The 22,152-nt window shown below is 41.6% G+C and overlaps 1 protein-coding gene across 3 annotated transcripts in view; it reads right to left on the bottom strand.

The window, feature by feature from the left end:
• Positions 1-383: 383 nt before the first annotated feature.
• The window catches only part of LOC137436579 (hippocalcin-like protein 1), a 52,506-nt gene continuing 30,737 nt past the window's right edge, over positions 384-22,152 (bottom strand). For all 3 annotated transcript variants that reach the window (XM_078786571.1, XM_078786572.1, XM_078786573.1), the window contains 2 exons: positions 9,070-9,175; positions 384-6,776 (listed from right to left, as the gene is read on the bottom strand). In XM_078786571.1, coding sequence (XP_078642697.1) covers positions 6,679-6,776; positions 9,070-9,175 — 204 coding nt within the window. In that variant the 3' untranslated portion in view covers positions 384-6,678. The remainder of the gene's footprint in view (positions 6,777-9,069; positions 9,176-22,152) is intronic.

Below are 22,152 nucleotides of genomic sequence, written 5' to 3'. Positions count from 1 at the left end.
TGTGATTAATGTTAGCTCTTTCACGAGCCTCGATCTTGTATACAAAAAAAATAAAAATCTCTGGCTTTTCTGGTCTGGTACCATTGGAGTTCCCGCCGTCACAGTACCCACCATCATGTGGATTTTTCAGGGGATATACGTAATGCCAAGATAAGGCAATAGGTATATCACCTGATTGCTGTCGGCATGGCACTCGCTTGGCGCTGGGACTTCATTCTGCACGATAATGCGGCCTTTGGACGGGAGGATCTGGTGGGACATCTCTGAGGTGGGGGAATGACATGGTTGCTCAGCAACTCACCGGATTCAATCTTGGGAAACCGGGTCACACCGGGATGACCATTATAATATAAGCATTCGTAATAAAGAAAATCAGTGAAACATTATTTTTTACAACTTTATTCAGATATAATAACCAAACACTTCATAGAATTTCCAAAACATAAATGATATAAACCAAAAAGGTGATGGGGGCATTAAGAAAACTAGAAATCCTCTGTCAAAGGCCAATACACTCTGGGATGTAAATTAAGACTACATTATGAACGTAGTTTTAATGCCACAATAAACTAATAATGAATGAAGTGGAGATATTTATATAAACAGTACGAGAAACCATTTACAATTTACACCGTGCCTTCACAACAGAGTTCTCAGTAAGAATTAATTTAAGTACACACATTCCTTTTTGCAAAACCCTTGAAAAAAGCAATCTATATCGACAGTTGAATAGAAACCGAAATGTGGCCAGAGCAGTAGTACATCCCTTAAAAGCAACCTCTTTTTGATTTAAATAGGTTAAATAATCTCCAACCATATTTGCCGCATTCTTTCTTTAACAGACTTAAGCTTAGCTTAGTAGACTCCACATTCAAAGGTAGGACTGCTATATTACCAACAATTTGCTTGAATCACCAACAGTACCTGAGAAATATTGATCACAATGCCACGCTAAGTATATGAAAATCAAATAAATACCATATGACAAACACAGCAATGCTATCTTTGCATGCACAGCTAATTAAACCAACACCGCCTCTTAGCATTATCCCAATTATAAGCATTTAAACAAATTATTTGACACAGCATTAAAGAAGTTACCCAGAAAGCACCCAACATAACCTCCCTTGATAACACGTTATACCCAGTTGAATGATTCTCAACACAAGTACCAGTAACATAAACATGCTCAACAATGCTGCGATGAATATACCTGTTTGAAAAAGACTTTAAAAAAGAAGTTTTGGAAAGAATTTTTTAAAGCAGCAAAATTCCCAATGCTGTGATAAAAACTTTACTGTCTGTAACTTAACCAGCAGAAATATGATTAGCGGTGCAACTTTGCAACATAACGAAACATTATACCCATCTGGGAAGAGACATTGATCAGGCTTTTTGAATATTGATCAAAGATTATTGCAGGAGTTATACAGAAATCATATGCATGACAAAGTCTTTAGTAGACAAGACTTCAGTGTATTTTTATATTAATTATAAAGACATTAGTAGCAATTGACAGGTACACATCGATGGTGTTTTGACCAACTGTTGTATAGTATCTCAATATTCATTTTTAAAATCGAGTGTGGTAATGTTTTAACATTATAATTATTACGATGCCAAACCATTACACAATGTGCTATATTATCAACTACATATCCATAACTATCTATAAACTGAATACTATGGCTTTTAAGTGATTTTGAAAATTGAAGTAACTAGTACACCCACTGCAGATGGGAGCAGCATGAAGGGGTCATGTTATTATCCTCTATTTTGTATATGGAGTACAGTAGATCTAGGCTCAAGAACGTCGGGTTTCCTCTTTTTCAGTTTAGTGTGACACAGCAGTAACGACCGTTTAAAAATGTCATCATACGTGTTTGTGGTTTATAATATTTTTACTTCCGGTGGGGTGCTCCATGAAAATGGCACAATAAGCTATTTATAGACATTAACACGGCGTTTGTCTAAGGAGGTATTCATATTGGAGACAGGTGATATTCTTGGTATAAATATTGTTTTGGAATAACATTCATCATCTTTTCGTATGCATCCTGTGGCTTCTGGTTGCATCATTGCTGGGAGCGCAGCTGTGCTGCTGATGCAGTTCCCCCCTGTTACCATTAAGATGATGTTATTTGCAGTTCTCCCCACCTGATGTTATTTAACGGCATAACAGGGGCTCAAAGTCAAGACCCTAAGATCGTAAGCCAGCCACCTTAACTGTTAAGCCAACGCCAGGTTTGGAATAATATTAATATTATGCTATTATTACTTTTGTTACTAGAAGCGGCCTTGGAAAAACGCCACAATTAGCTATCTTAACACTGATATACACCTTAACATGGATTTCACCCAAGTCTGAAAACCCACTTGAAAAAAGGGGGAAGGGAAGGATTTGCTGCAACCTCCATCATGTGACCCTCAGTATTCCTATCAGGTCTGGTTGAGATTGGATAAGTTAAGACCGAATGTATCGGGGTCAAAAATGCACAGCGATAGACAGTCTTCAGTCGACACACACCAAATTGCATATTTTAGTATTATGACAAACATGATTTATTTATCTTATTTGCCATAATCCGATTTTGATATTTTGCAGATACAATAATGGTTCGTCAAAACACAATTGATTTGTACATGGGACATTAACCTGGGTTCTCCCAGCATCAGTAACCATTGGTGGCAACTTTTCTGAGAATTAAGTTCTCTTTGCAAATGTGTGGATGTCAAAAGACTACCTGCTGTTCAGGCCCAGATGATATCGAACATTCATTAAATGTGCATGTTAATCAAACTAGCAATGGTACCCACCCTATGGGCGGAGCTTCAATTTGGAGGCCCCAATGAAAAGGCAAAATATCAGAAATTGAAGGCTTTTTATTTTATTTTAAACGATTTATACAAACATCCGTTAAATCATATCACACGCAAATCATCAAAATCTAAACAGTATTTGTAGAATTTCAAAAAAGCCACATCACTGTTCATATCGGTAAATATTATTCCATCGTGTTTGGAAAAACTGGAAAATTGGAAAAATTGGGGAAAAAATTGGAAAAACAATATAGCCTATTTCACTCCAGGGGTCCCAGGCTTACCCACCCAAAATTTCGTTGCGATCAGTTCAGCCGTTTTTACGGTACCTGGGAAGAGACGGACAGACAGACAGACAAACGGACAGACATTTGGTGAATTATAGTAAGATGCAATATTAATGAAATTTATTTTTCAGGAAGATTTCAGTTAAGGAATCAGATAAGTAAGTAGTAAGTTGAGTAAGTAAGATAAGATAACAATTACAAACAAGCCCGTTCTTTAAATTGCCTTTCGGTATTTAGCTTTTCGTGCATATTTTACACAAAGACCTTAAAGTAATTTTCAATAAAAACAAATCTTTGCATGCACCCCTATATTCTTGATATGTAATTCTACACTAATTGTCACTTGTGAAGTAAATAAATAAAACACACATGCACTATATATGTAACATTAATTTGCTCAAGGACAAGTATAAAGTTTACCCGCAAACAGAAATACCTATTACGATTACGTGACAAAGTTAGTACAAGTACCAGCATTTTCCTTTAGTGCTATTTAGCATTTCAATTCCAGAAGCGTGAGCACTGTTTTTCATTTTAAAATTTTCATTAAAGGTTTTTTAGCCAATACATTCCTAAAGCATGGAATAACAATCTATTGTACCAAATTGCATTAAATACTGTACATCCACCAACACTCAGATTTTTTTTTTTCCAGTGAACTACCTCCATTTTACAAATAGCCCTTACTGACCGCAGCGCAGCGTGAGATGATTGGGTTTTGTAATCGCTTCCGTGTTTATTTATTTATTTACCATTGAGCTTCAGTGTCTGTTCAGGCCAAATCTCAATCATTTGAGCTTTTGTCATAAATTTTTCAACAAACCTTTATTATAAGAATATGAAGAACACCAATTGATAAGTTTGACTTTTTTTTTAGCTGTTGTTTTCATCAAATTTAGTTTGAGTACAAAGCTGACGCGGACAGGCTTTGAATTTTGAGATGCTTTCTAGTTTCCCATTGTGTTACTCTGGGCAATTGTTACTGTTTTTGTGTTATTCTTCCTTTCCTCCCTGTATATGTCCATTGTCCATCCCACCCCAACTCTCTCCATAACCTTCGGTTGTTTGCAAACCCACTGCCCTTTGTCATTTAGCTTCTCTATGAGCCTAGACCTTTGTTTATACAAAAAGAAAAGAGGCACATACCGCAAGAAGGACCAATGCCTACATCTACCTCACCGTTTCATTGAATCACTACATGTGCTTCCTTAAGATCCCTTTATATGGGCTGAGGTCAACTGGGAATGAACTGCTGCTCTCCTCCATCCACAACGTTCCCCCACCCTCCACAACTATCACCAGCCATTTCTCACCACTCTCCATCCACCTCCATCTTTCTGACATCCCTCTTCATACAATCCTCCCATCTCAACTACGGTCTACCCCTTTTCCCCCTGACTTGCTCTTTCAACACATCTGCTCTTTTTGGAAAAAAAAATATTTCTAGTCCTAGACTACAGCATGATGGTAAATTCCACCCCGTCACTCCCCCAAGCTCCTACTTAATATACGACTTGTAGTATAGAAATCAGATCTTCCAAAACATTGAAAATTTCCATGTTTCCAATATGGGCTGGAAAATTAGATAGAATGTTTTCCCTCAAATATTGACCTAAGGTTTAATGACAAAGACACCCGTATGAATTGGGATTAGATGAAGATTCCCAGTTTCCACAGCGAGCAGTAAGAAAAAAAAGTGTGGGGAAAATATTCCATAAAGTACCTGAAATTAGTACAAACAGGAAAGATCGTGTCAACAGGCAAGTCCTGTACTATCGCAGCAATTTAGCCAGCTGTGTGACAGAATAACTCAATAAATAAAATGCAACGACACCATAATTGACCGACCTCAAGATCATGATTGGTGGAAAACTTTGAATTGCCGAGAAAGCTCCACCAGCATCCAGAACAAAACAAGAGGAGATTCTTGCACCAAGCACTTTTACATGCTAATCCAGAGGTCACTGTCATTCTTAAGAATGTGTGAACAAAAAAACATCCTCTTCGTCTTCTTTCGTATTCAGCACATGGCGGTGGGTAGAATAATTTGCTAGGGCATGACTGTGCCGCTGATGCAGTGCCTCCTGCAGGTTAATGTAGGAATTTGTACTTTGTGCGGTGTGCCGGTGTCACGAAACAGATCCGCCCCCGAAACATCCGGCCCCCGGCGTTTCTGTACCAGTACAGATTCGCCCCCCTGCCACGAAATAGACTCTCCCCCGTGACAAAATCGCCCCCTCATAATATATATGTACATGTTTCAGCAGATATTCAAACTTGGAAAAAAAGTGTAACAATTGTATGGCTCTTGGTGATTGTGGAAGAGTTCTTTTACAATTAATCTACAACTAGAGCAACTGAATATTGGTGTAAACCAATAAAAATAAAACCATAATAACCATAAAAATAAATAAAAATAACCAAAAATAACATAAAATAACCAAAAATAACCATAAATAACCATAAAAATAACCATAAAATAACCATAAAACCATAAAAACCATAAACCGTAAAACCATAACCAAAATAAAAATAAACCAATAAAAATCTATCAATAATTACTATATCAAGTGTTCAAGTATGTCTTAAAAAGATTGAGAAAATGTGTAAGTCTGCACTCAATCAATTCCCCAAACAATATTAGTAGTATTTTTATCACGTCCCCTCTTGTAAACCAATATTTCCATATGTATATTTATATATCCGCAAACGAGAATGGGGGGCAATTCTATTCTGATGGGGGCGAGAAACGTATCCGCCGGGGGGAGAGTTTATACGGGGGCGGATTTATTTCGCGACACCGGCTAAAGCAGGCCTACTCTTCGCAAAGGACACCGTGGGATCACGAAGGACAACCAAAGCTGGCAGACGGGAGTCCTTGTTTAACCTACATCTGAGGGATGGAGCACACACATTGATGCCACCCTCTGCCTGCAAAATACCAGGATGATAATTTCTAGCTGGGCTGAGATTCGATTTGAAACAAGGCTGGACAGGTTAGAGGAAAGTGTTGTGACAGTTCAACAAAACATCAAAAGTATATCAAACACCCTGACTCTGTGACATGCCTGCCTAAAGATCCTTACAGCTAAGTAATGAGAGAAACGTTCGTACACAAACAAAATAATCATTATGCCTCTTTGGTGCTGCCATGTTCCGATCTAACATGTAATATGTGTATATAACAAGGTGTACAATAAATATTTCAGCACGACACCGAGCTGAATCACTGAAGAGCAGAATGAGTGATTTCCTCCAATCAAACACCAGGTAAAAAGTGCCATAGACTTCCTTGCTCCATACAAGAGGAAAAAAGCCTGTTATCAATCTTCTCCGCCAAGTAAAATAGCAACAGACTAAAAATATAAGATGATATAATGCAAAAGGTTACAAAATTCAACCTACAGAGTTATTGAAGAAACAGGTGTTCCTGAATAAATAACTTCTGTGAGAAGAAGCTACAATGTTATCCGAAGGACATTTTGTCAAAGGAGAGAAAGAAACCTCTGTGTTTAGTGTAGGAAGAACTGCAGGATAATGGCAATGAGTGTGCGTGGTTTGCTGATGCGGTTCAGAATTGTGTGGGATTGCTCGGGTCACATTGCAGGAGACGGACGATAGATGGATCATTCTTCGCTCCTCGTATAAACTCTGAGAGGGACAGCTTTCCTGTGACACATGCAGATGTATTATGTAATGAACTACAAAAAAAAAATCACCTTCATCAGCAAGACCATAAAAGAGTTAACACTACAATTGTAATAATATATACTCAAATAAAAACACTTTTTAGGTTATCGCATCTCGATTCTCGAAGAGATGAATTTATAAAATGGGTCGTGATGTCCGGCTCTCTGTCCGTCCAGTCTTCCATCTGTCCGTTAACTTTATGCTATTTTTGCTACTCCTCCTATATCACCTGTCTGATTGTTATGAAAATTGCCACATGAATACAAGACAGTATCCCGCACAATCGCTCGGGCTTCGATTTTTCGATTTCGGATCATGGAGGAGTGAGAGGAGAAAACACTAACATGCAAGTTAGAGCGTTGGATCAGGAAGGGTTAATGTAGGTTAAGAGAGATGGCCGTGTATCATCTGCATGAAACCATGTAGGGGAAAATGGGATAGAACAGCCTCTGGAAGGCAGTTCCACAGACAGGAGACGCTATGGACAACAAGCATTCTGAGTATTGCGCTGCAATACATGTCCCCTACCGGCAGTCTGTCGTCCGGAAAACTGTTGGGGAAATTACCAAGGGTTATTCACCCACAGATTCTGAATCATTCCCAATCGCTAATTACCTCAGGACGGGCTCACCTGTGATTCGCACTCGGGACTTCGATTTATACACCTTGGGACAGGTCAGCAGAAGCACGAGAAAATAAGTTGTTGATAAAGAACCTTTCGAGTCGCTAAATATCAGTAATTTATTATATTTTCCGGTTCACGATCAATGATCGATGTGTATATATATGTTGTTCGGCTTGGCTCCGCCCCTCCCGAAAGCGCGCGCTGTGTCGCACTTTTCACGTTCGCGAGACGAGGCTGAGGGCGCGCGGTGCGGCTTGAGGAGAACTCTAGAATAAACAAGATATCCATTTTTTTTTTAATACTTTCGTTTCATTAACGATATTTGCCAAACCACGTGCCCTATCGCAAATTCCAAAAGGACATTTTAGTAGATTGACATGCTGAACAGATCTGTGAAGTTTCCCCTCGATTGGATCAAAAATGAGGGAGCGGCTCGGTTTTAAAGGTTCATGCTTAAAAACGTCATAACTCTGAAACCATGTGACACATGACGTCATGCTCGCTGCCTTTTTTGTTCGTCATGGGTATGCGATTCTGCCTGCAAAGTTTGGCCTCGATATGTTCAGCCGTTGCAGAGAAAAAGGGGTTTTTGTGTTTTCACGAAAAACAATATGGCGGCAGAACCACGTGACCTGTGACGTCATAATTACCATTAAAATATTCTACAGACCGAGTCCCCCCTACGGTGAAAATTTGATCTCAATCGGTCCTATTATTGCAGAGAAATTGGTTTTTAAAGGAAATTAAAACTTAAAATGCCACTGAGTTAAGGAGCATCAGAATTATCAGAATTCCCAAAGTTCAAAGTGCCATAACTTTGTCAAAAATGATCGTAACGTCGTGAAGTTCGAACCTGATCTGTAACTTATCATGAGGAAACCATGTGCCAAGTTTGAAATCATTAGCATTAAGGGTTTAGAAAAAAAGGTCCGGAAAACTGTTCTTTGCATGACGGACTGACGGACTGACGGACGGAGGGACGGCGAGCAAACCTATAGTCCCCTCCGATGTACACCGGTAGGGGACTAATAAGGAGTTGAGGTCTGTAGTCAACCTGGATTTTGGAGGTTTAACCAGGAGGGGGTTACTGGAAGAACACATGAATTCTGACATTTATGGGGAGGGTCGGAGGACTGAAATAGCAGATGTTTTTTTTTTTTGTTGTTTGTTTGTTTTTTTGGTTTTTTTTGTTTTTTTTTGTATACAAGATCGAGGCTCGTGAAAGAGCGAACATTAATCACACAGAAAGACAAACAGACACACAAAACAAATAACATCGGGAGCGGTAGACAAGATGGGGAGAGAGGGGGAAGGACACAAACTCATTCAACTCATTCCATCCAGATGGATTAAAACTGGAATGAAAGTGGTTAAAAAAAAAAAAAAAATCTTAATCAGAGGTTTCCAACCTGCCTGCGATGTAAGAGCAACAGGTCTTCCTCCTCATGGGATATGAAAATAATACTTTGGATGCAATTACACGTGAATGGAATTGGTGCACAACAGAGACTTTGGTATGCACCCCACAGTTGATTTAGATACACAAAGATGCTCATACCACATGAAAGGAAACAAAGATGAGCACACGTCGAGTGTACACACCACACTGGAGATGGATTGGGTTAAGATTATGGCATGAACTCATACCATCTTCATTGACGTCCATCATGCGGAAAATTTTGTCAGTTCTCTTCTGGGGTGTTGAGTCTTCTTCTGGAAGCTTCATCACAGATGCCACCATCTTGTATATTGCCTAAAACAACAAAACATTTTGGCAAAGTCAAAAAAAGAGTTTCTTAAACACGTAGCCTGAAAGTTGGCTGTTGTATTATTGTTTTAACAGCAGAGCAACAGCGTGAAGGTATTGAAGGAGAGAGTGAAAGAGACTTGATAAGTTTAACACAGAAAATATTGTTAACACGAGTGTAGAACACACCCTTCGGGACGAGTTAATTTCCCCCGAATAGGTATATTTTAGTAGGACTTGCAATACTCCCTCATACCAGGTTCGGCACCATGCCTGCCATACAAATTTGCATAGAGAGAATAGGAGTCCACCCCCGACCCTGAAACACCCTGTTTTTTTATGCCTCTGCCGACAAAGTCGCCGGAGGCATTATGTTTTCGGGTTGTCCGTCTGTCCTTCCGTTCGTCCATCCGTCCTTCTGTACGGGCTAAACCTCGTTTTTCTCAGCAACCATATGTCCAATTGAGACGAAACTTTCAGGGTAGGAGTGACATCCATACAGAATGTTTTTATGACAATTGTGACGTCATAGGTCACGTGGTATGGCAGCCATCTTGGATTAAAAGCAAATATTAAAAATTTATTTCTCGGAAACCGTTGAATGGAAAAATTTGAAACTTAGCACATTGTCAAGTACTCCCAATGGGGAATAAAAGCTTGATAATGATGACATCATAGGTGAAGTGGTATACCAGCCAAAAATGTTTTAATCGAATTCCTTATCCTAAAAATCTGAAATTGCATGCACATGATCTATGACCCATTTGTGTGGAAATATTAAATTTATGACATCATAGGTCACATGGTTTGGCAGCCATATTGGATTGAAGGAAAATATTAAATAATTATATCTCTGAAACCGCTCATCCTATCGATGCAAAATTTTACAAATATCATCTAACAGCACTGTTGCATATAGTTTGAAAATGATGATGTCATAAGTCACATGGTTTGGCAGCCATCTTGGATAGAAAAACGAAACTTATCCGATCAACACGAAACTTCACAAACGTGATCCCCTACCCATACATATGCAGAGTGATGGCATCTACCTGTTGTGGGACTATGCGGAGGCATATTGGCGACACAGTCGCATTGTTCTAGTTAACCCAAAAAACCATCCTGTGCGCACTGTGAGTACAACCACCAGTGTTCAACTCATTCCATCCAGTGGTTCAGGAATGCATAAAAGAAAAACAAACATACTTCTAGAATCATAGTGTGATGAGGTTAGACAAAAGGAAAGTTACACTGTTACACTCTATATGGAAACCCCAATGCTTTTGGAGCAAAAACCAATCCCCTTAAGTGCAGACCTATCAGCTCACTTCCAATCATCATGGAATCATTCATTGCGGGTTATATAAAATCCTTCCTTTTCTCCGCCAACCTCATCTCAGATCACCAATTCTGATTCAGACTAAGTCAGTCCACCTTGGACATGCTGCTTCCACTCATCCAACAATGGCTGGAGGCCCTCAATATCAAACATGAGATTAGGGCCCTCACTCTGGACTCGTGCTTTTAATATAGTCTAGCATCCTGCCTTGCTCTCCAAACTCTTTGCCTATGGCATCCAAGGCCAAGTCCACACATGGCTTACTGACTTCCGCTACTCTCGTAGACAACATGTGGCTCTCAATGGAATCCTTTAATCTTCCAAGGCATCCAAGGCCAAGTCCACACATGGCTTACTGACTTCCGCTACTCTCGTAGACAACATGTGGCTCTCAACGGAATCCATTAATCTTCTCGCCTTGTCAAGGATGGAGTACTCCAAGGCAGTGTTCTGGGCCCAGTCATTTTCCTAATTTTCCTCAATGATCTCTCCAACTGTCTGGAAAATCCACTTTATCTATTTTCTGATGACTCAAACATCTGGTGTGACATTCCTCATCCTTCAGACAGGCAAGCTGCAGCCTCTTCCCTCTCTTCAGACATTAACAAAATCACGAGCTGGTCAAACACTTGGAATATGTTTTTCAATCCTGACAAATCTCACTCTCTCACTATCTCTCTCTAAGAGGACCATCTGGGAAACCCTACCATCTACTTTCTTAACAATCCTCTTGAAGAAGTTCAGTCACTTAAACTCCTGGGTCTCACTATCAGCCATGAACATTCTTGGGCAAACCACATTTATAAGCTCACCTCCAAAGCCTGTCGCTGATTGGACATCCTGCATCGTACAAAGTTCCTCCTTGGTAACACCTGAACTCATATCCACCTACAAGTCATTACTCTGCACTCTTCAGCTTAATGAAGTACTATTCTCCCTTATGGGCTGCTGCCCCTACCTCACACCTTGCTCAGCTTGCTGTTGGAACCAAGGGCTTCAACATTATTGGAATGTTGATGAATCTGAGTCTCTAGGCCTATTACTTTTGCAATGCAGACAGGTCGGTTCTCTCTGTATTCTTCCACCTAATTTCTGGTCTTGCACCCTCTGCTCTTTCCATGCTTTGTCCCCCCCACCTTCACAACCACATATCTGCAGGGTGCACACAGTCCACCATCACATCAACCTCCTTCAGGTGAAAGTCTCAAAAATAAATCCAGAATCACTGCTCACTTACAATCATTCATTCTCTTTCACATTCTCTTTAATCTTATTCTTCCCTCCAGGTCTTCACGACAGCTAGCTGTTCACCACCATCTCGGATCACAACTCATCCAAAATGATGATCTTTTCTACCCCTGATAACCTCACCCCAGCCCTCCAAGCTCCTTCCAAATTTTGAGTTTTTCCTACCTGAGTGTTTGCTTCCATATACATCTTGTCCATCCCATGTGTCCCTCACTACTCTTCATTCTTCCCCACACCAATTAATTTGTCCAGGTCTCCCTGTATTTTGTCTATCAACCCGGCCCTGCCGTTGGTGTATCCCCCCTCTCTCTCTACAGATCCTTTTGTTCTGTTGCATTCTGATCTGTACAGTGGTCTCAGACTTCCACGAGCCTCGATTCTGCATATAAGAAAAAAAGGAGAAGTCATATTGGATATAAACTGGAGCTACCATACCCTTTTATATGTCTAAAAAGCCAGACCACCATTTTATCATTTTATTAGTAAACAAAGATGTGAAAAAATCGTTTCAATGCACAAAGTTCATCAATAATTCTATTTTTTGTGTGTGATTGGGCAAATGTAACTGACAAAATGTCACTGTAATGGGCAAATGTCATCCAGGATGGTGTACCCCCAGCCTTCACAAAGTCAGAGCCACGACAGAGTTGGAGAGAGAGAGAGAGAGAGAGAGAGAGAGAGAGAGAATTTGAATTTGCAACACCATTTATTTCACAAAAAAACACACCAGGTCAAGTTACATTTTTACAGGAGAGAAAAAAATAGAAAAAAACAACAGTTCTTAATGTTAAAAAGAAAAGCACAAATTCGATTCATTCACAACACATAAGGCTTCATTGATACACCATTTGCATTCAAAGAGTTTGACATTTTCATTCGCCACATAATAATCAAACTCTAACCTTATTCTTGCAGACACCAGCCCTTTAAACATAGGTACAACATCGAACCCATGCCCATTATCAATTTTAATTTTCCTCGATTTATATATTGAGTATTTTGCTACAGCAGCTAAGAAGTTTAGGAGGACACCAGAGTCCTTGCAGGAGGGTCTGAAAGATACACCAAAAATAAAAGAATGTGAAGTAAAAGGAAAAGACAACTGATCAAAAAGGTGTGTGAGAATCAAGAAAAGAGGTATTAGTCTTTCGCATTTCACATAGGCATGAAAGAGATCCTCCTTCTGTACACAGAAGGGGCATGCTACTGGCACTGAGCTGTCAAGGTGATGAACAAAGGTGTTCGTAGGGAGAGCCCAATGTGCTAGTCTCCACTGGATATCTGCGAGGAACCCGTAAATAGGTAATTTGTACATATTAGGCCACAGTGGCGTGGCAGGAGACCCTGGCCCTAACCTTTCGGACCACAAGGCCACTCTTGTTACTCCGGAGAAGGGTGATGCTTGGTTTTCTCGAAGGAGCTTGTGAATACCAGCCTTTGTTGCCAAATCAAAAGGAGAGACAAGTTCACCATTCGACTGGAGAGCTGGGAGCACCTTAATTTCAGGGAAAGACAGCCGAACATCCTCGACATTGTTTATACCTTCCCAGCCAATATTTAACTCCTTAAACTTCCTCTTGACGATGCGTATAATTTGGCTGACAATACGCACGGATCTTAAACCAAGAATGGCCGCCACCCTGCCAGCAGACATCCATTTTGTCCCAGATGTATCCCTCAGGTCACAAACTTTGCCAATTCCTCCTTGAGTAAATTTCCTAATCAAAGTCGGACTATGAGGAATGCATGGAAAAAAACCGTTATAGAAAATAGGCTCTTGGATAAACATCCGGCAATTATAAGCCTCAAGGCAACGATAAACCCCAAAACCTTTCCAAACTCTCAGCAAACCCTGATAAAAAGTTGGGATTGAAACTAAGCTGACACGGTCAAGGTTCACCAGGAACAAGTGCCTATCATAACACAGGCCTCCCGCTTGTTGCAACAAGAAAAACGCAAATGAGCGCCAGGGCAGCTCTTCAGCATACAACAGACGTTGCACAGACTGTAGGCGAAAAGCCATAAGCCGGGTGGACACCTCCACAATTCCATGTCCACCCTCCTTCCGAGGATGGTACAGTATTTGCGGCCGAAGCCAGTGGTATCCATTCCAAAAGAAATTAACCAAGACCCGCTGGATGGCTGGTATCAACTCCTTGGGTGGCTGCAAGGCAATTAGTTTATGCCATAATCTTGCTGCTATCAAGTTATTTATAACAAGAGAGCGGCCTTTATAAGAAAGAGATCGTAGCAGTCCTTCCCATCGTTTCAACCGGTGTGTAATTTGTTCAATCATTCCTTCCCAGTTCTTCGTTTCTACTTCCTGGTTGCCGAGATAGACACCAAGATATTTGACTCCATCTGTTTTCCACTCTAGATTATGTGGGAGTGACGGTGGCAGTGTTAAAGAAAGGTTATCTGAACCGCACCATAAGGCTACACTCTTGCCCCAATTTACTTCGGCGGAAGAGGCCGCAGAGTAGTCTTTAAAGCAACGCTGCACCGCAGCAACACTACTTGGGCCCTTAATCAGAACACATACATCATCAGCATAAGCTGTGACCACAAATCTTGAACCAAAAACGGCTCCCACATCCTGAGTTATTCGCTGCCTGATGGATGCTAAGAGTGGTTCAAGGGCAATTATATACAGAAGTCCAGAAAGGGGACACCCTTGACGGATACCCCGACGGAAAGGAAAAGGGGGACATAAACTGTTGTTTACTTTCATCATGCAGAAGGTGTTAGTGTATAACAGCTTGACATAGGAAATGAAAGTTTCGCCAAAACCCATCCGCTCCAGAACAGAAAACAAATATGTATGATCAACACGATCAAAAGCCTTTGTTTGGTCAAGAAACAACAACCCAAAACTGGCACGCACGTACTTATTACAAGAAATAATATCCCTTATCAGAAAAATATTGTCATAAATTGACCTTCCTGGTACACAGTAGGTCTGGTCAGGGTGCACAATAGAGCTGATCACAGTTCCCAAACGGTTTGCTAAGGCCTTCGACAAAAGCTTGTAATCCGCACACAGCAATGAGACAGGCCGCCAGTTCTCGACTAGTTGAGTGTCCCCAGCCTTTGGCAACAGGCAAATGACTGCTCTTCTGCAGGACAGGGGAAGCTCTCCAACATGAAGGCATTCATCAAATACCTCAAGCAGGTCAGGTCCCACAAGTTTCCAAAAAGTCTTATAGAACTCTCCGGGCAAACCATCAATCCCAGAGGCTTTACCATCCTTCAAGCTCCGCATAGCAGTTTCAAGTTCAGCAGCCGAAACTGACATGTTCAATGTGCGTTGCTGGTCTTCCTCAAGTCTTGGAAGCCCGGTAGTCAGCTCCTGCAAGGTCTCATTACTTATGCTCTGGGGGGAGTACAAGTTTGTATAAAAAACCTTCAAAACAGACTTAATCTCCTGTTGGGAGGTCACTATTGGCCCATTAGCAGCACGTAGCCCATGAATCTGTTGTGATTTTTTAACAGAGTTCTCCAAACCAAACAAGGCCTTATTTGGCATATCCAACGTTAAATAACTCATTCTCATGCGTACCAGGGTGCCCATTGCTCGCTGCCGTACCAGTTCAGTCAACATTGCCTTTTTAGTCCATAGCAGCCGGTCACCTGTAGTGTCTTTCCCAGCCGTATTAATGTTTTCCTCCAGGGCTGCAATTTCAGCCTTTAATGAATCAATCGAGAGATTTTGCAATTTAGTGGCATAAAGACTATATTGTTGACAGAACGATTTGACCTGACCCTTTGCGAGGTCCCACCACAGTCGAAGGTTAGCATGTTCAAATTTGGAGGACCGAATTCTTTCCCACACGGCTCGAAAAGCCTCTTTGAATCTCATATCATTCAGCAGGTGGGTATTAAGTGACCAATACGCACTACCCCCTGAGGTCAGAGGCAAATTAAAACCCATTGAAACCAGGTAATGGTCTGTGAAACCAGTTGGGAGTATCTGGGTTGTGGCCATCACATTTAGCATTGGCTTATTCACGTAGAATCTGTCTAGCCTTGCCATTGATATCCTCCCATCATGGCATCTGCACCACGTATAGCACCGTGAAGTTGGGTGTTGCAACCTCCAAACGTCTTTCAAATGCTGATTTTTGATGATGTTCTCCAAAATCCTCATAGAAGCTGGATGGGGTTCATGACCGGTCCTGTCTACGGAAGGATTGATAGTGCAATTGAAATCACCAGCAACACAGATGAAAGCGGTTGTATCCAGTCCTTTTACAAAGTCATGCAGAGTGGAAAAGAACACTCTTCTTTCCATGGGCTCACTCGGTGCATATACGTTCACAATGATGATCCTTTGCGTGTTGCAATAGAAATCCACCGCTATCAGATGTCCCTTATAAATTTCCTTAAAGACAATCTTCCGAGCAGGGATTCTATCACTCAAGGCGATGGCAACACCAGCTTTGGGTGTGGTAAACCCACTCAGCCACCACTGCCCTCGATAAAGTTTTCCCCATTCAGCAACCAGGGTGTTCGTAGCATGAGTCTCCTGTATCAGGATGATGTCGGCTTTCACCCTCTCCATCGCCTGAATTGTCTGAATTTTTCGTAAGGGGGTACAACCCCCATTGATATTCAGGGATGCGATACATATCTTTCGCAAAGCCATTTACAAAGGTAACTCACCCTCCGCCTGCAATTCCTTATTCGCCTTTGTGACCGCTTTCCGAAGACGCTGAAATTGGGCCTCCGAGATTTCCATTGGGTCATTTCTTTGCAGGAGGGGTCTTGCAGCCCTGATGAAAGTTTTCACATCGGGAAAATGGTCTTTGATCACAACGTAGCGTTGCCTAAACGTCTCGTTTAGGAAACTGATGACGTTTTCCTTTGTTGCTTCCATCTGTTCTTCTCCCTGATGATCATTCACAGACACAAGGCTTTGAGCTTCCTCATCCAGCTCCCTAACCACATCAACGTTGAAACTCCTTTGTTGTGTGTCAGGAGCAGGCACACCTTCTGTGTCATCACCACTGCAGTCTTCTTGTTGCATCACAAGGGGCACATCTGTGCCACCACTGCTGCCTATTATAGGTCTGCTTGGACCATCATCCTTGGTCGTTTCAACCGGATGTGAGCAACAACCGTTGTCACTCAGGCCCTGGGACTGCTCGTTGTCACAAGGGACAATGGTGCCATCATCACAACCAATACTGCTGCATTGATTTTCTTCAACAAGAGCAAGGGATGAAGTCCTACTCTCCTCTGTTTCGTCACCACCCTGCCCAGCTTGCTGAGAATCATCAGGATAGTCTGAGATACTGTTTGTTTGTACGAGTATCACTTTGCTACCTTTGTCTTCCACCTCGGCGCTCAAAAAGGTACGTTTTAGGTTCCTCTTAGCCTCGGTGCCTTTCATCAATACCTCCTCAAAGACCATATTCTCTTGAGGTTGCAGCCTCTTGTCCTCATCGACTGGGTGCACCCCTGCTGCACTAACCTCAGCAACACCGCCACCACTTTCCACACCCTGGTCTTCTGGTGTGGGCGTCTGTACTCCACCAGGCTCATGAACGGGGGGCACTGCATCAGTTACAGGGGGGGCCGACCCAGCTGCTGTAGCGTACGTCTTCTTGGCGTCTGGGCAATACTGCTTAGTGTGTCCGTGTGCTCCACATCCGTAGCAGATCAAGGTCTCGGTCGCCATGAAGATTCTATATTCATGCTCGCCTACTTTAAAGGTGTGGGAGGTGTTCAACTGCTTCGCTGCGTCTTTTAGAACAACAAAACAAAAACGTCTAAACGATTGTACGTGCTTCAACCTGCCGTTTCTCGTACGTAGAGGAACCCTAATGATTCGAGAGACGACAGTGCCAAACTCACCTAGCTTGTGTAGGATTTCCTCGTTACCTAGGAAAGGCGGAACATTGCTCAGAATGACTTTAACTGCCGGCGTGTCCATCGACGACACAGGAACAAACAGATCGTTTCCCAAGGTCAAACCATTCTGCACAACAATATCGGCCAGACTTATTTGCGAAACAAAAACCACAATTTTGTGATTCATACGAGACGCGGCACGAATGTTACTCACGTCGATCAAATCCCCAATCGCAAGCAAAATGTCATCCATTTCAACTCCCTCCGGTGGGACAAGGCACAGCCCGTGCTTACGCGATAAACCCTCATCGGTAACACGATCGGCAGGCCTTTGGCTACTCCTATTAGCCATATCGTCAAAGGAGAAACGAAGTGAAAGCAAATAGATTTGTATAATCCCAAAAAAAAAAAGAATAGAAAAAAATATATATATATTAAGTAACTAGAAACGAAAGCACGGTTTAAACCACGTTAGGAAAAAACGTGGTTCAAACAAACCCTTACCGTGCTGGCTCTCCCTCTCTCTGTCTCGAAGGAGGAGAAAAAAAACGAGGGACAGGTGGTAACGAAGCAGGAAGGGAGGAAAAAGGTCAACATACACGACAAGAGTACAAAAGGAAAAAACCAAAGGAAGGGGAAAGGTAAAAAGGTTAGGTGGGGAGAGGATGAAAAACAACACGAGCCAGGAGCTACAACACACAAGCACGAGCACGCGCCATCTTGCCACGCCCAACACACGAAACGGCCAGCAGGGGGCGAGAGAGAGAGAGAGAGAGAGAGAGACTTTTTGTGTCCTTTTATTATAAAAGTATAAAAAACCTTTCACAAAGCAGTTGTAAATAAAGCAACCAGTTTAAAGAAACATTTGCATAAGGATCATAAATACACAAAAAAAGGAGCAAAGGATATTTAAAAGAAGCCAGCAAGTACAAAAATATTTTACAAACCAAATGTGAAAAAACACAAACAATTTTAAAGGAAATGCTCACACGAGAGCTATGAATACATCAAAAAGCAAAATTAAGCGTTTCGTTCCTCACAGAACAAATAACATTTTTAACACATCATCTATCATAAAATTCTTGATCTTTTCCGTACTTGCTGCAATACAGGTACTCAAGCTGTATCCCAGAAATAATCAGGACTTTCAAGGTCAACAAAATATTACAAAAAGAAAATTCACCACCTTCCACCTTCTTTTTCCTTGTTTTGTAAATTGCCATTTTTCCTTCAGCGACCAAAAAGTTCGCTAAAGCAGTTTCGAACTTATGCACAGCAGAAATAGGATAACCACAAATAAATTAAACAGCAGAAAAAGAAAGCCCCATTTTCAAAATATTGGCATGCAAAAACTTAAACAAAGGAACAAGTCTTCTGCACCCAACATATGCATGATAAAGCATTTCACGATTTTCACAAAAGGGGCACACTTCAGAAATGTCATTTGAAAATTTGTGCAACAAAATGTTATGGGGAAGAATCCAATGTGCAAGTCTCCATTGCAGGTCGCCCGTACGCTTGGAGATTGGGGGTGCATATAGACTGCGCCACACAGGAGTGATAGGTGAAGGAGTTGACAGGTGCTCTCTCCACTGAACTCCAAAAGGGCCTTTTACAAAATCGGCAAAAATAAAGCGCACACAACATTCATGTAACGCCCCTTTCTCAATGGAGCTAAAGGGGTACAAATTTGCCATTAAAATTCAAAAGCAAAACAGGGAAAGCATATTGGTCAAGCAAACCCGCAGACTCAAACAGGCTCCTGAACTCTACCCCAAGATTATTTGCTGCTCTTGAGATAGCAAAAAAAATCTGGCCAATAATCCTAATGGACCTGAAACCAGAGCTGGCAGAAATTTCGTGAGCAGACTTCCATCTTTCTCTTTGAAAGTCCAACAAATTACGGACAGAGAGAAGATTTGACCCCACAAAGTACTGGACAAAAGTCCTGGATGAAGGAATGGTTGAAAAAAGGTGGTTGTAGAAGATTGGTTCGTTGAGGAACGTCGAGGTGGTAATGGAACCGGTCTCACGACGCAACGACAAGGCTTGCCAGGCGTTGATGACACTCTGCATGTACAGCGGAAGTGATGAGACATCGATCTTCGGGAGATCAAGCAAAAACAGTTCGCGACCATATCCCAGCCGACCTGCTTGCTTTAGCAAACACAAGGTTAAACTCTCCCAATGCATGGGGGGGCTGTAAAGAAACTTCTTCACAAAAAGAAGGCAGAAAGTCATGAGCCTGCTGTTGACATCAACGAGCCCTTGACCCCCCTCATTACGTGGAAGGCTGAGCACGCCTGGTCGGAGCCAGTGTTTACCACCCCAGAAAAAATCAAATAAATGTTTCTGGATGGTTTTGATGAGCCATTTTGGTGGCTGTAAGACCATAAACCTGTGCCACAGGGTAGAAGTGACCAAGTTATTGATCACCAATGCTCTTCCATGGTAGGATAGGTTGCAAAGAAGCCCTTTCCATTTTTGTAGCTTGGAATGCACTTTCTCAATTAATCCATCCCAGTTTTTTTGAATGCATCGGGAATCACCGAGGTGCACGCCCAAATGGTAAACGCCATCATTCTTCCAGGACAAATTTCCTGGCAGTGGCGGGAAAGAAAAACCTGAAGGTAGTCCAAAGAAGGTGGCACAACTCTTTGACCAGTTCACCTTGGCCGAACAAGCAAGACTAAAATTATTGAGAGCTCTGATTAACTCGGATACATCATCTTGAGACTGTATTGCAGTGCAGATGTCGTCTGCATATGCTACAACTTTTATAGGGGGAGCATTAGGGGAAACGGAGAAACCCAAAAATTTCACGCGAAACCGAACTAAAAGAGGCTCAATGGCAAGAATATAAAGAAGACCAGACAAGGGACATCCCTGCCTTATACCCCTTGAAACAGAAAAAGGAGAAATCAGTTCATTATTAACTTTCACCAAACTATAAATATTATGATATAATAACTGGATGCATGATATAAAGGTGGGACCAAAACCAAAACCCTTCAGAACAGCAAATAAATATTTGTGATCAACACTATCAAAAGCGTGTTCTTGGTCTATAAAGACGAGGCCTGTGCTCTTGCGTAGGCAGTCACACACGTCAGAAATGTCACGAACAGCACCAAGATTGTCATATATCGATCGTCCAGGCAGGCAACAAGTTTGATCGGGGTGGACAAGCGAGTGGACGACAGATTTTAAGCGTGAGGCAAGGACTTTGGAGAATATTTTGTAGTCGGTGCACAGTAGGGAGACTGGACGCCAATTCCGAAGTAGCTGTGTGTCCCCTTTCTTTGGTAGCAAGGACACAACTGCTCGTCTGCAACTTAGGGGAAGCTCCCCAACTTGTAAACTTTCTTGGAGCACTTCCAAAAGCTCAGTTCCAATAATGTCCCAAAAAGCTTCATAGAATTCACGAGGAATGCCATCCAGTCCAGGAGATTTACCAGTTGGTACACCGAAAAGCGCGCGCCTCAATTCCCCCAGGGTAATAGTGCTCTCCAACGAGACTCGCTGCGATTCACACAACTTGGGCAATGGTTCAACAAAGGTATGTGCAACATCTAAATTAACTTCTTTAGCACACAAAAGAGAGGAAAAATAATCACTTACTAACCTTCTGATAGTTTTAGGTTGACTTACAATTCCACCATCTGGTGATTGCAATGATAGCATTTGCTGTTGTGCTTTATTGTTATTCTCCAAGGAGAAGAAATACTTAGAAGGAGAGTCAAGAAGTTTTAAGTTTTTCATTCTTAGCCGAACTAAAGCCCCTTGTGCCCGTTCTTTAACAAGGCGATGAAGCAGCTCCTTCTTGCTTACAAAATCTTGGTATTCTTTTGTGCTGCTACTCAACTTGGTAGGATTTGCTTGCAGTTCTAGAATCTCTTTTTCAAGTTTAGAAATCATAAAAAAATTATCCCTCGAGTGATAGAGATTATATTGTTTACAAAAAATTTTGATATGGGTTTTTGCAATATCCCACCATTGCCTCCTGCTCTGGAAAGTGTTTTTCCTAGCATGGAGAGACTCCCAAAAATCTCTGAATGCATTACAAAAATGCGGTTCTTCTAGCAGTTCCACATTGAGGGCCCAATAGGCACTCGTACGAGGGGCGGAGGGAAAAAAATCAATTTTAGAGAAACCAAATGATGATCCGAGAAACCAGAGGGAAAATCGCCGTTGACAAAATCAAATTCCGAAACCCATTATTGATATAAAATTTATCTAACCGAGCAAAGGAAACTCTGTTATTAGAGGCTTGGCACCATGAAAATTGCTTAACCCCAGGGTGCTGCAATCTCCACCCATCAACCAGGTAATATTTTACTAGTAGAGCCGCCAAATGTTTTGCACTCTCAGGGTGAGGTTCTATACCATTACGGTCAAAAGATGGCTCTAAGGTACAATTGAAATCACCAGCTAAGCAGACAAGACCACCAAAATCAATTTGGGCTAAACAATTATCAAGAAGGGAAAAATATTCTTTTCTTTGAGAAGGGTCACTTGGGACATAGGCATTCAACAATGTGAT

This window comes from Myxine glutinosa, chromosome 11 (assembly GCF_964187855.1).
Source record: "Myxine glutinosa chromosome 11, kmMyxGlut1.1, whole genome shotgun sequence".
Classification (NCBI taxonomy): Eukaryota; Metazoa; Chordata; class Myxini; order Myxiniformes; family Myxinidae; genus Myxine; species Myxine glutinosa.
Note: the sequence above shows the minus strand (reverse complement) of the source record. Positions and strands in the feature narration are given on the sequence as shown.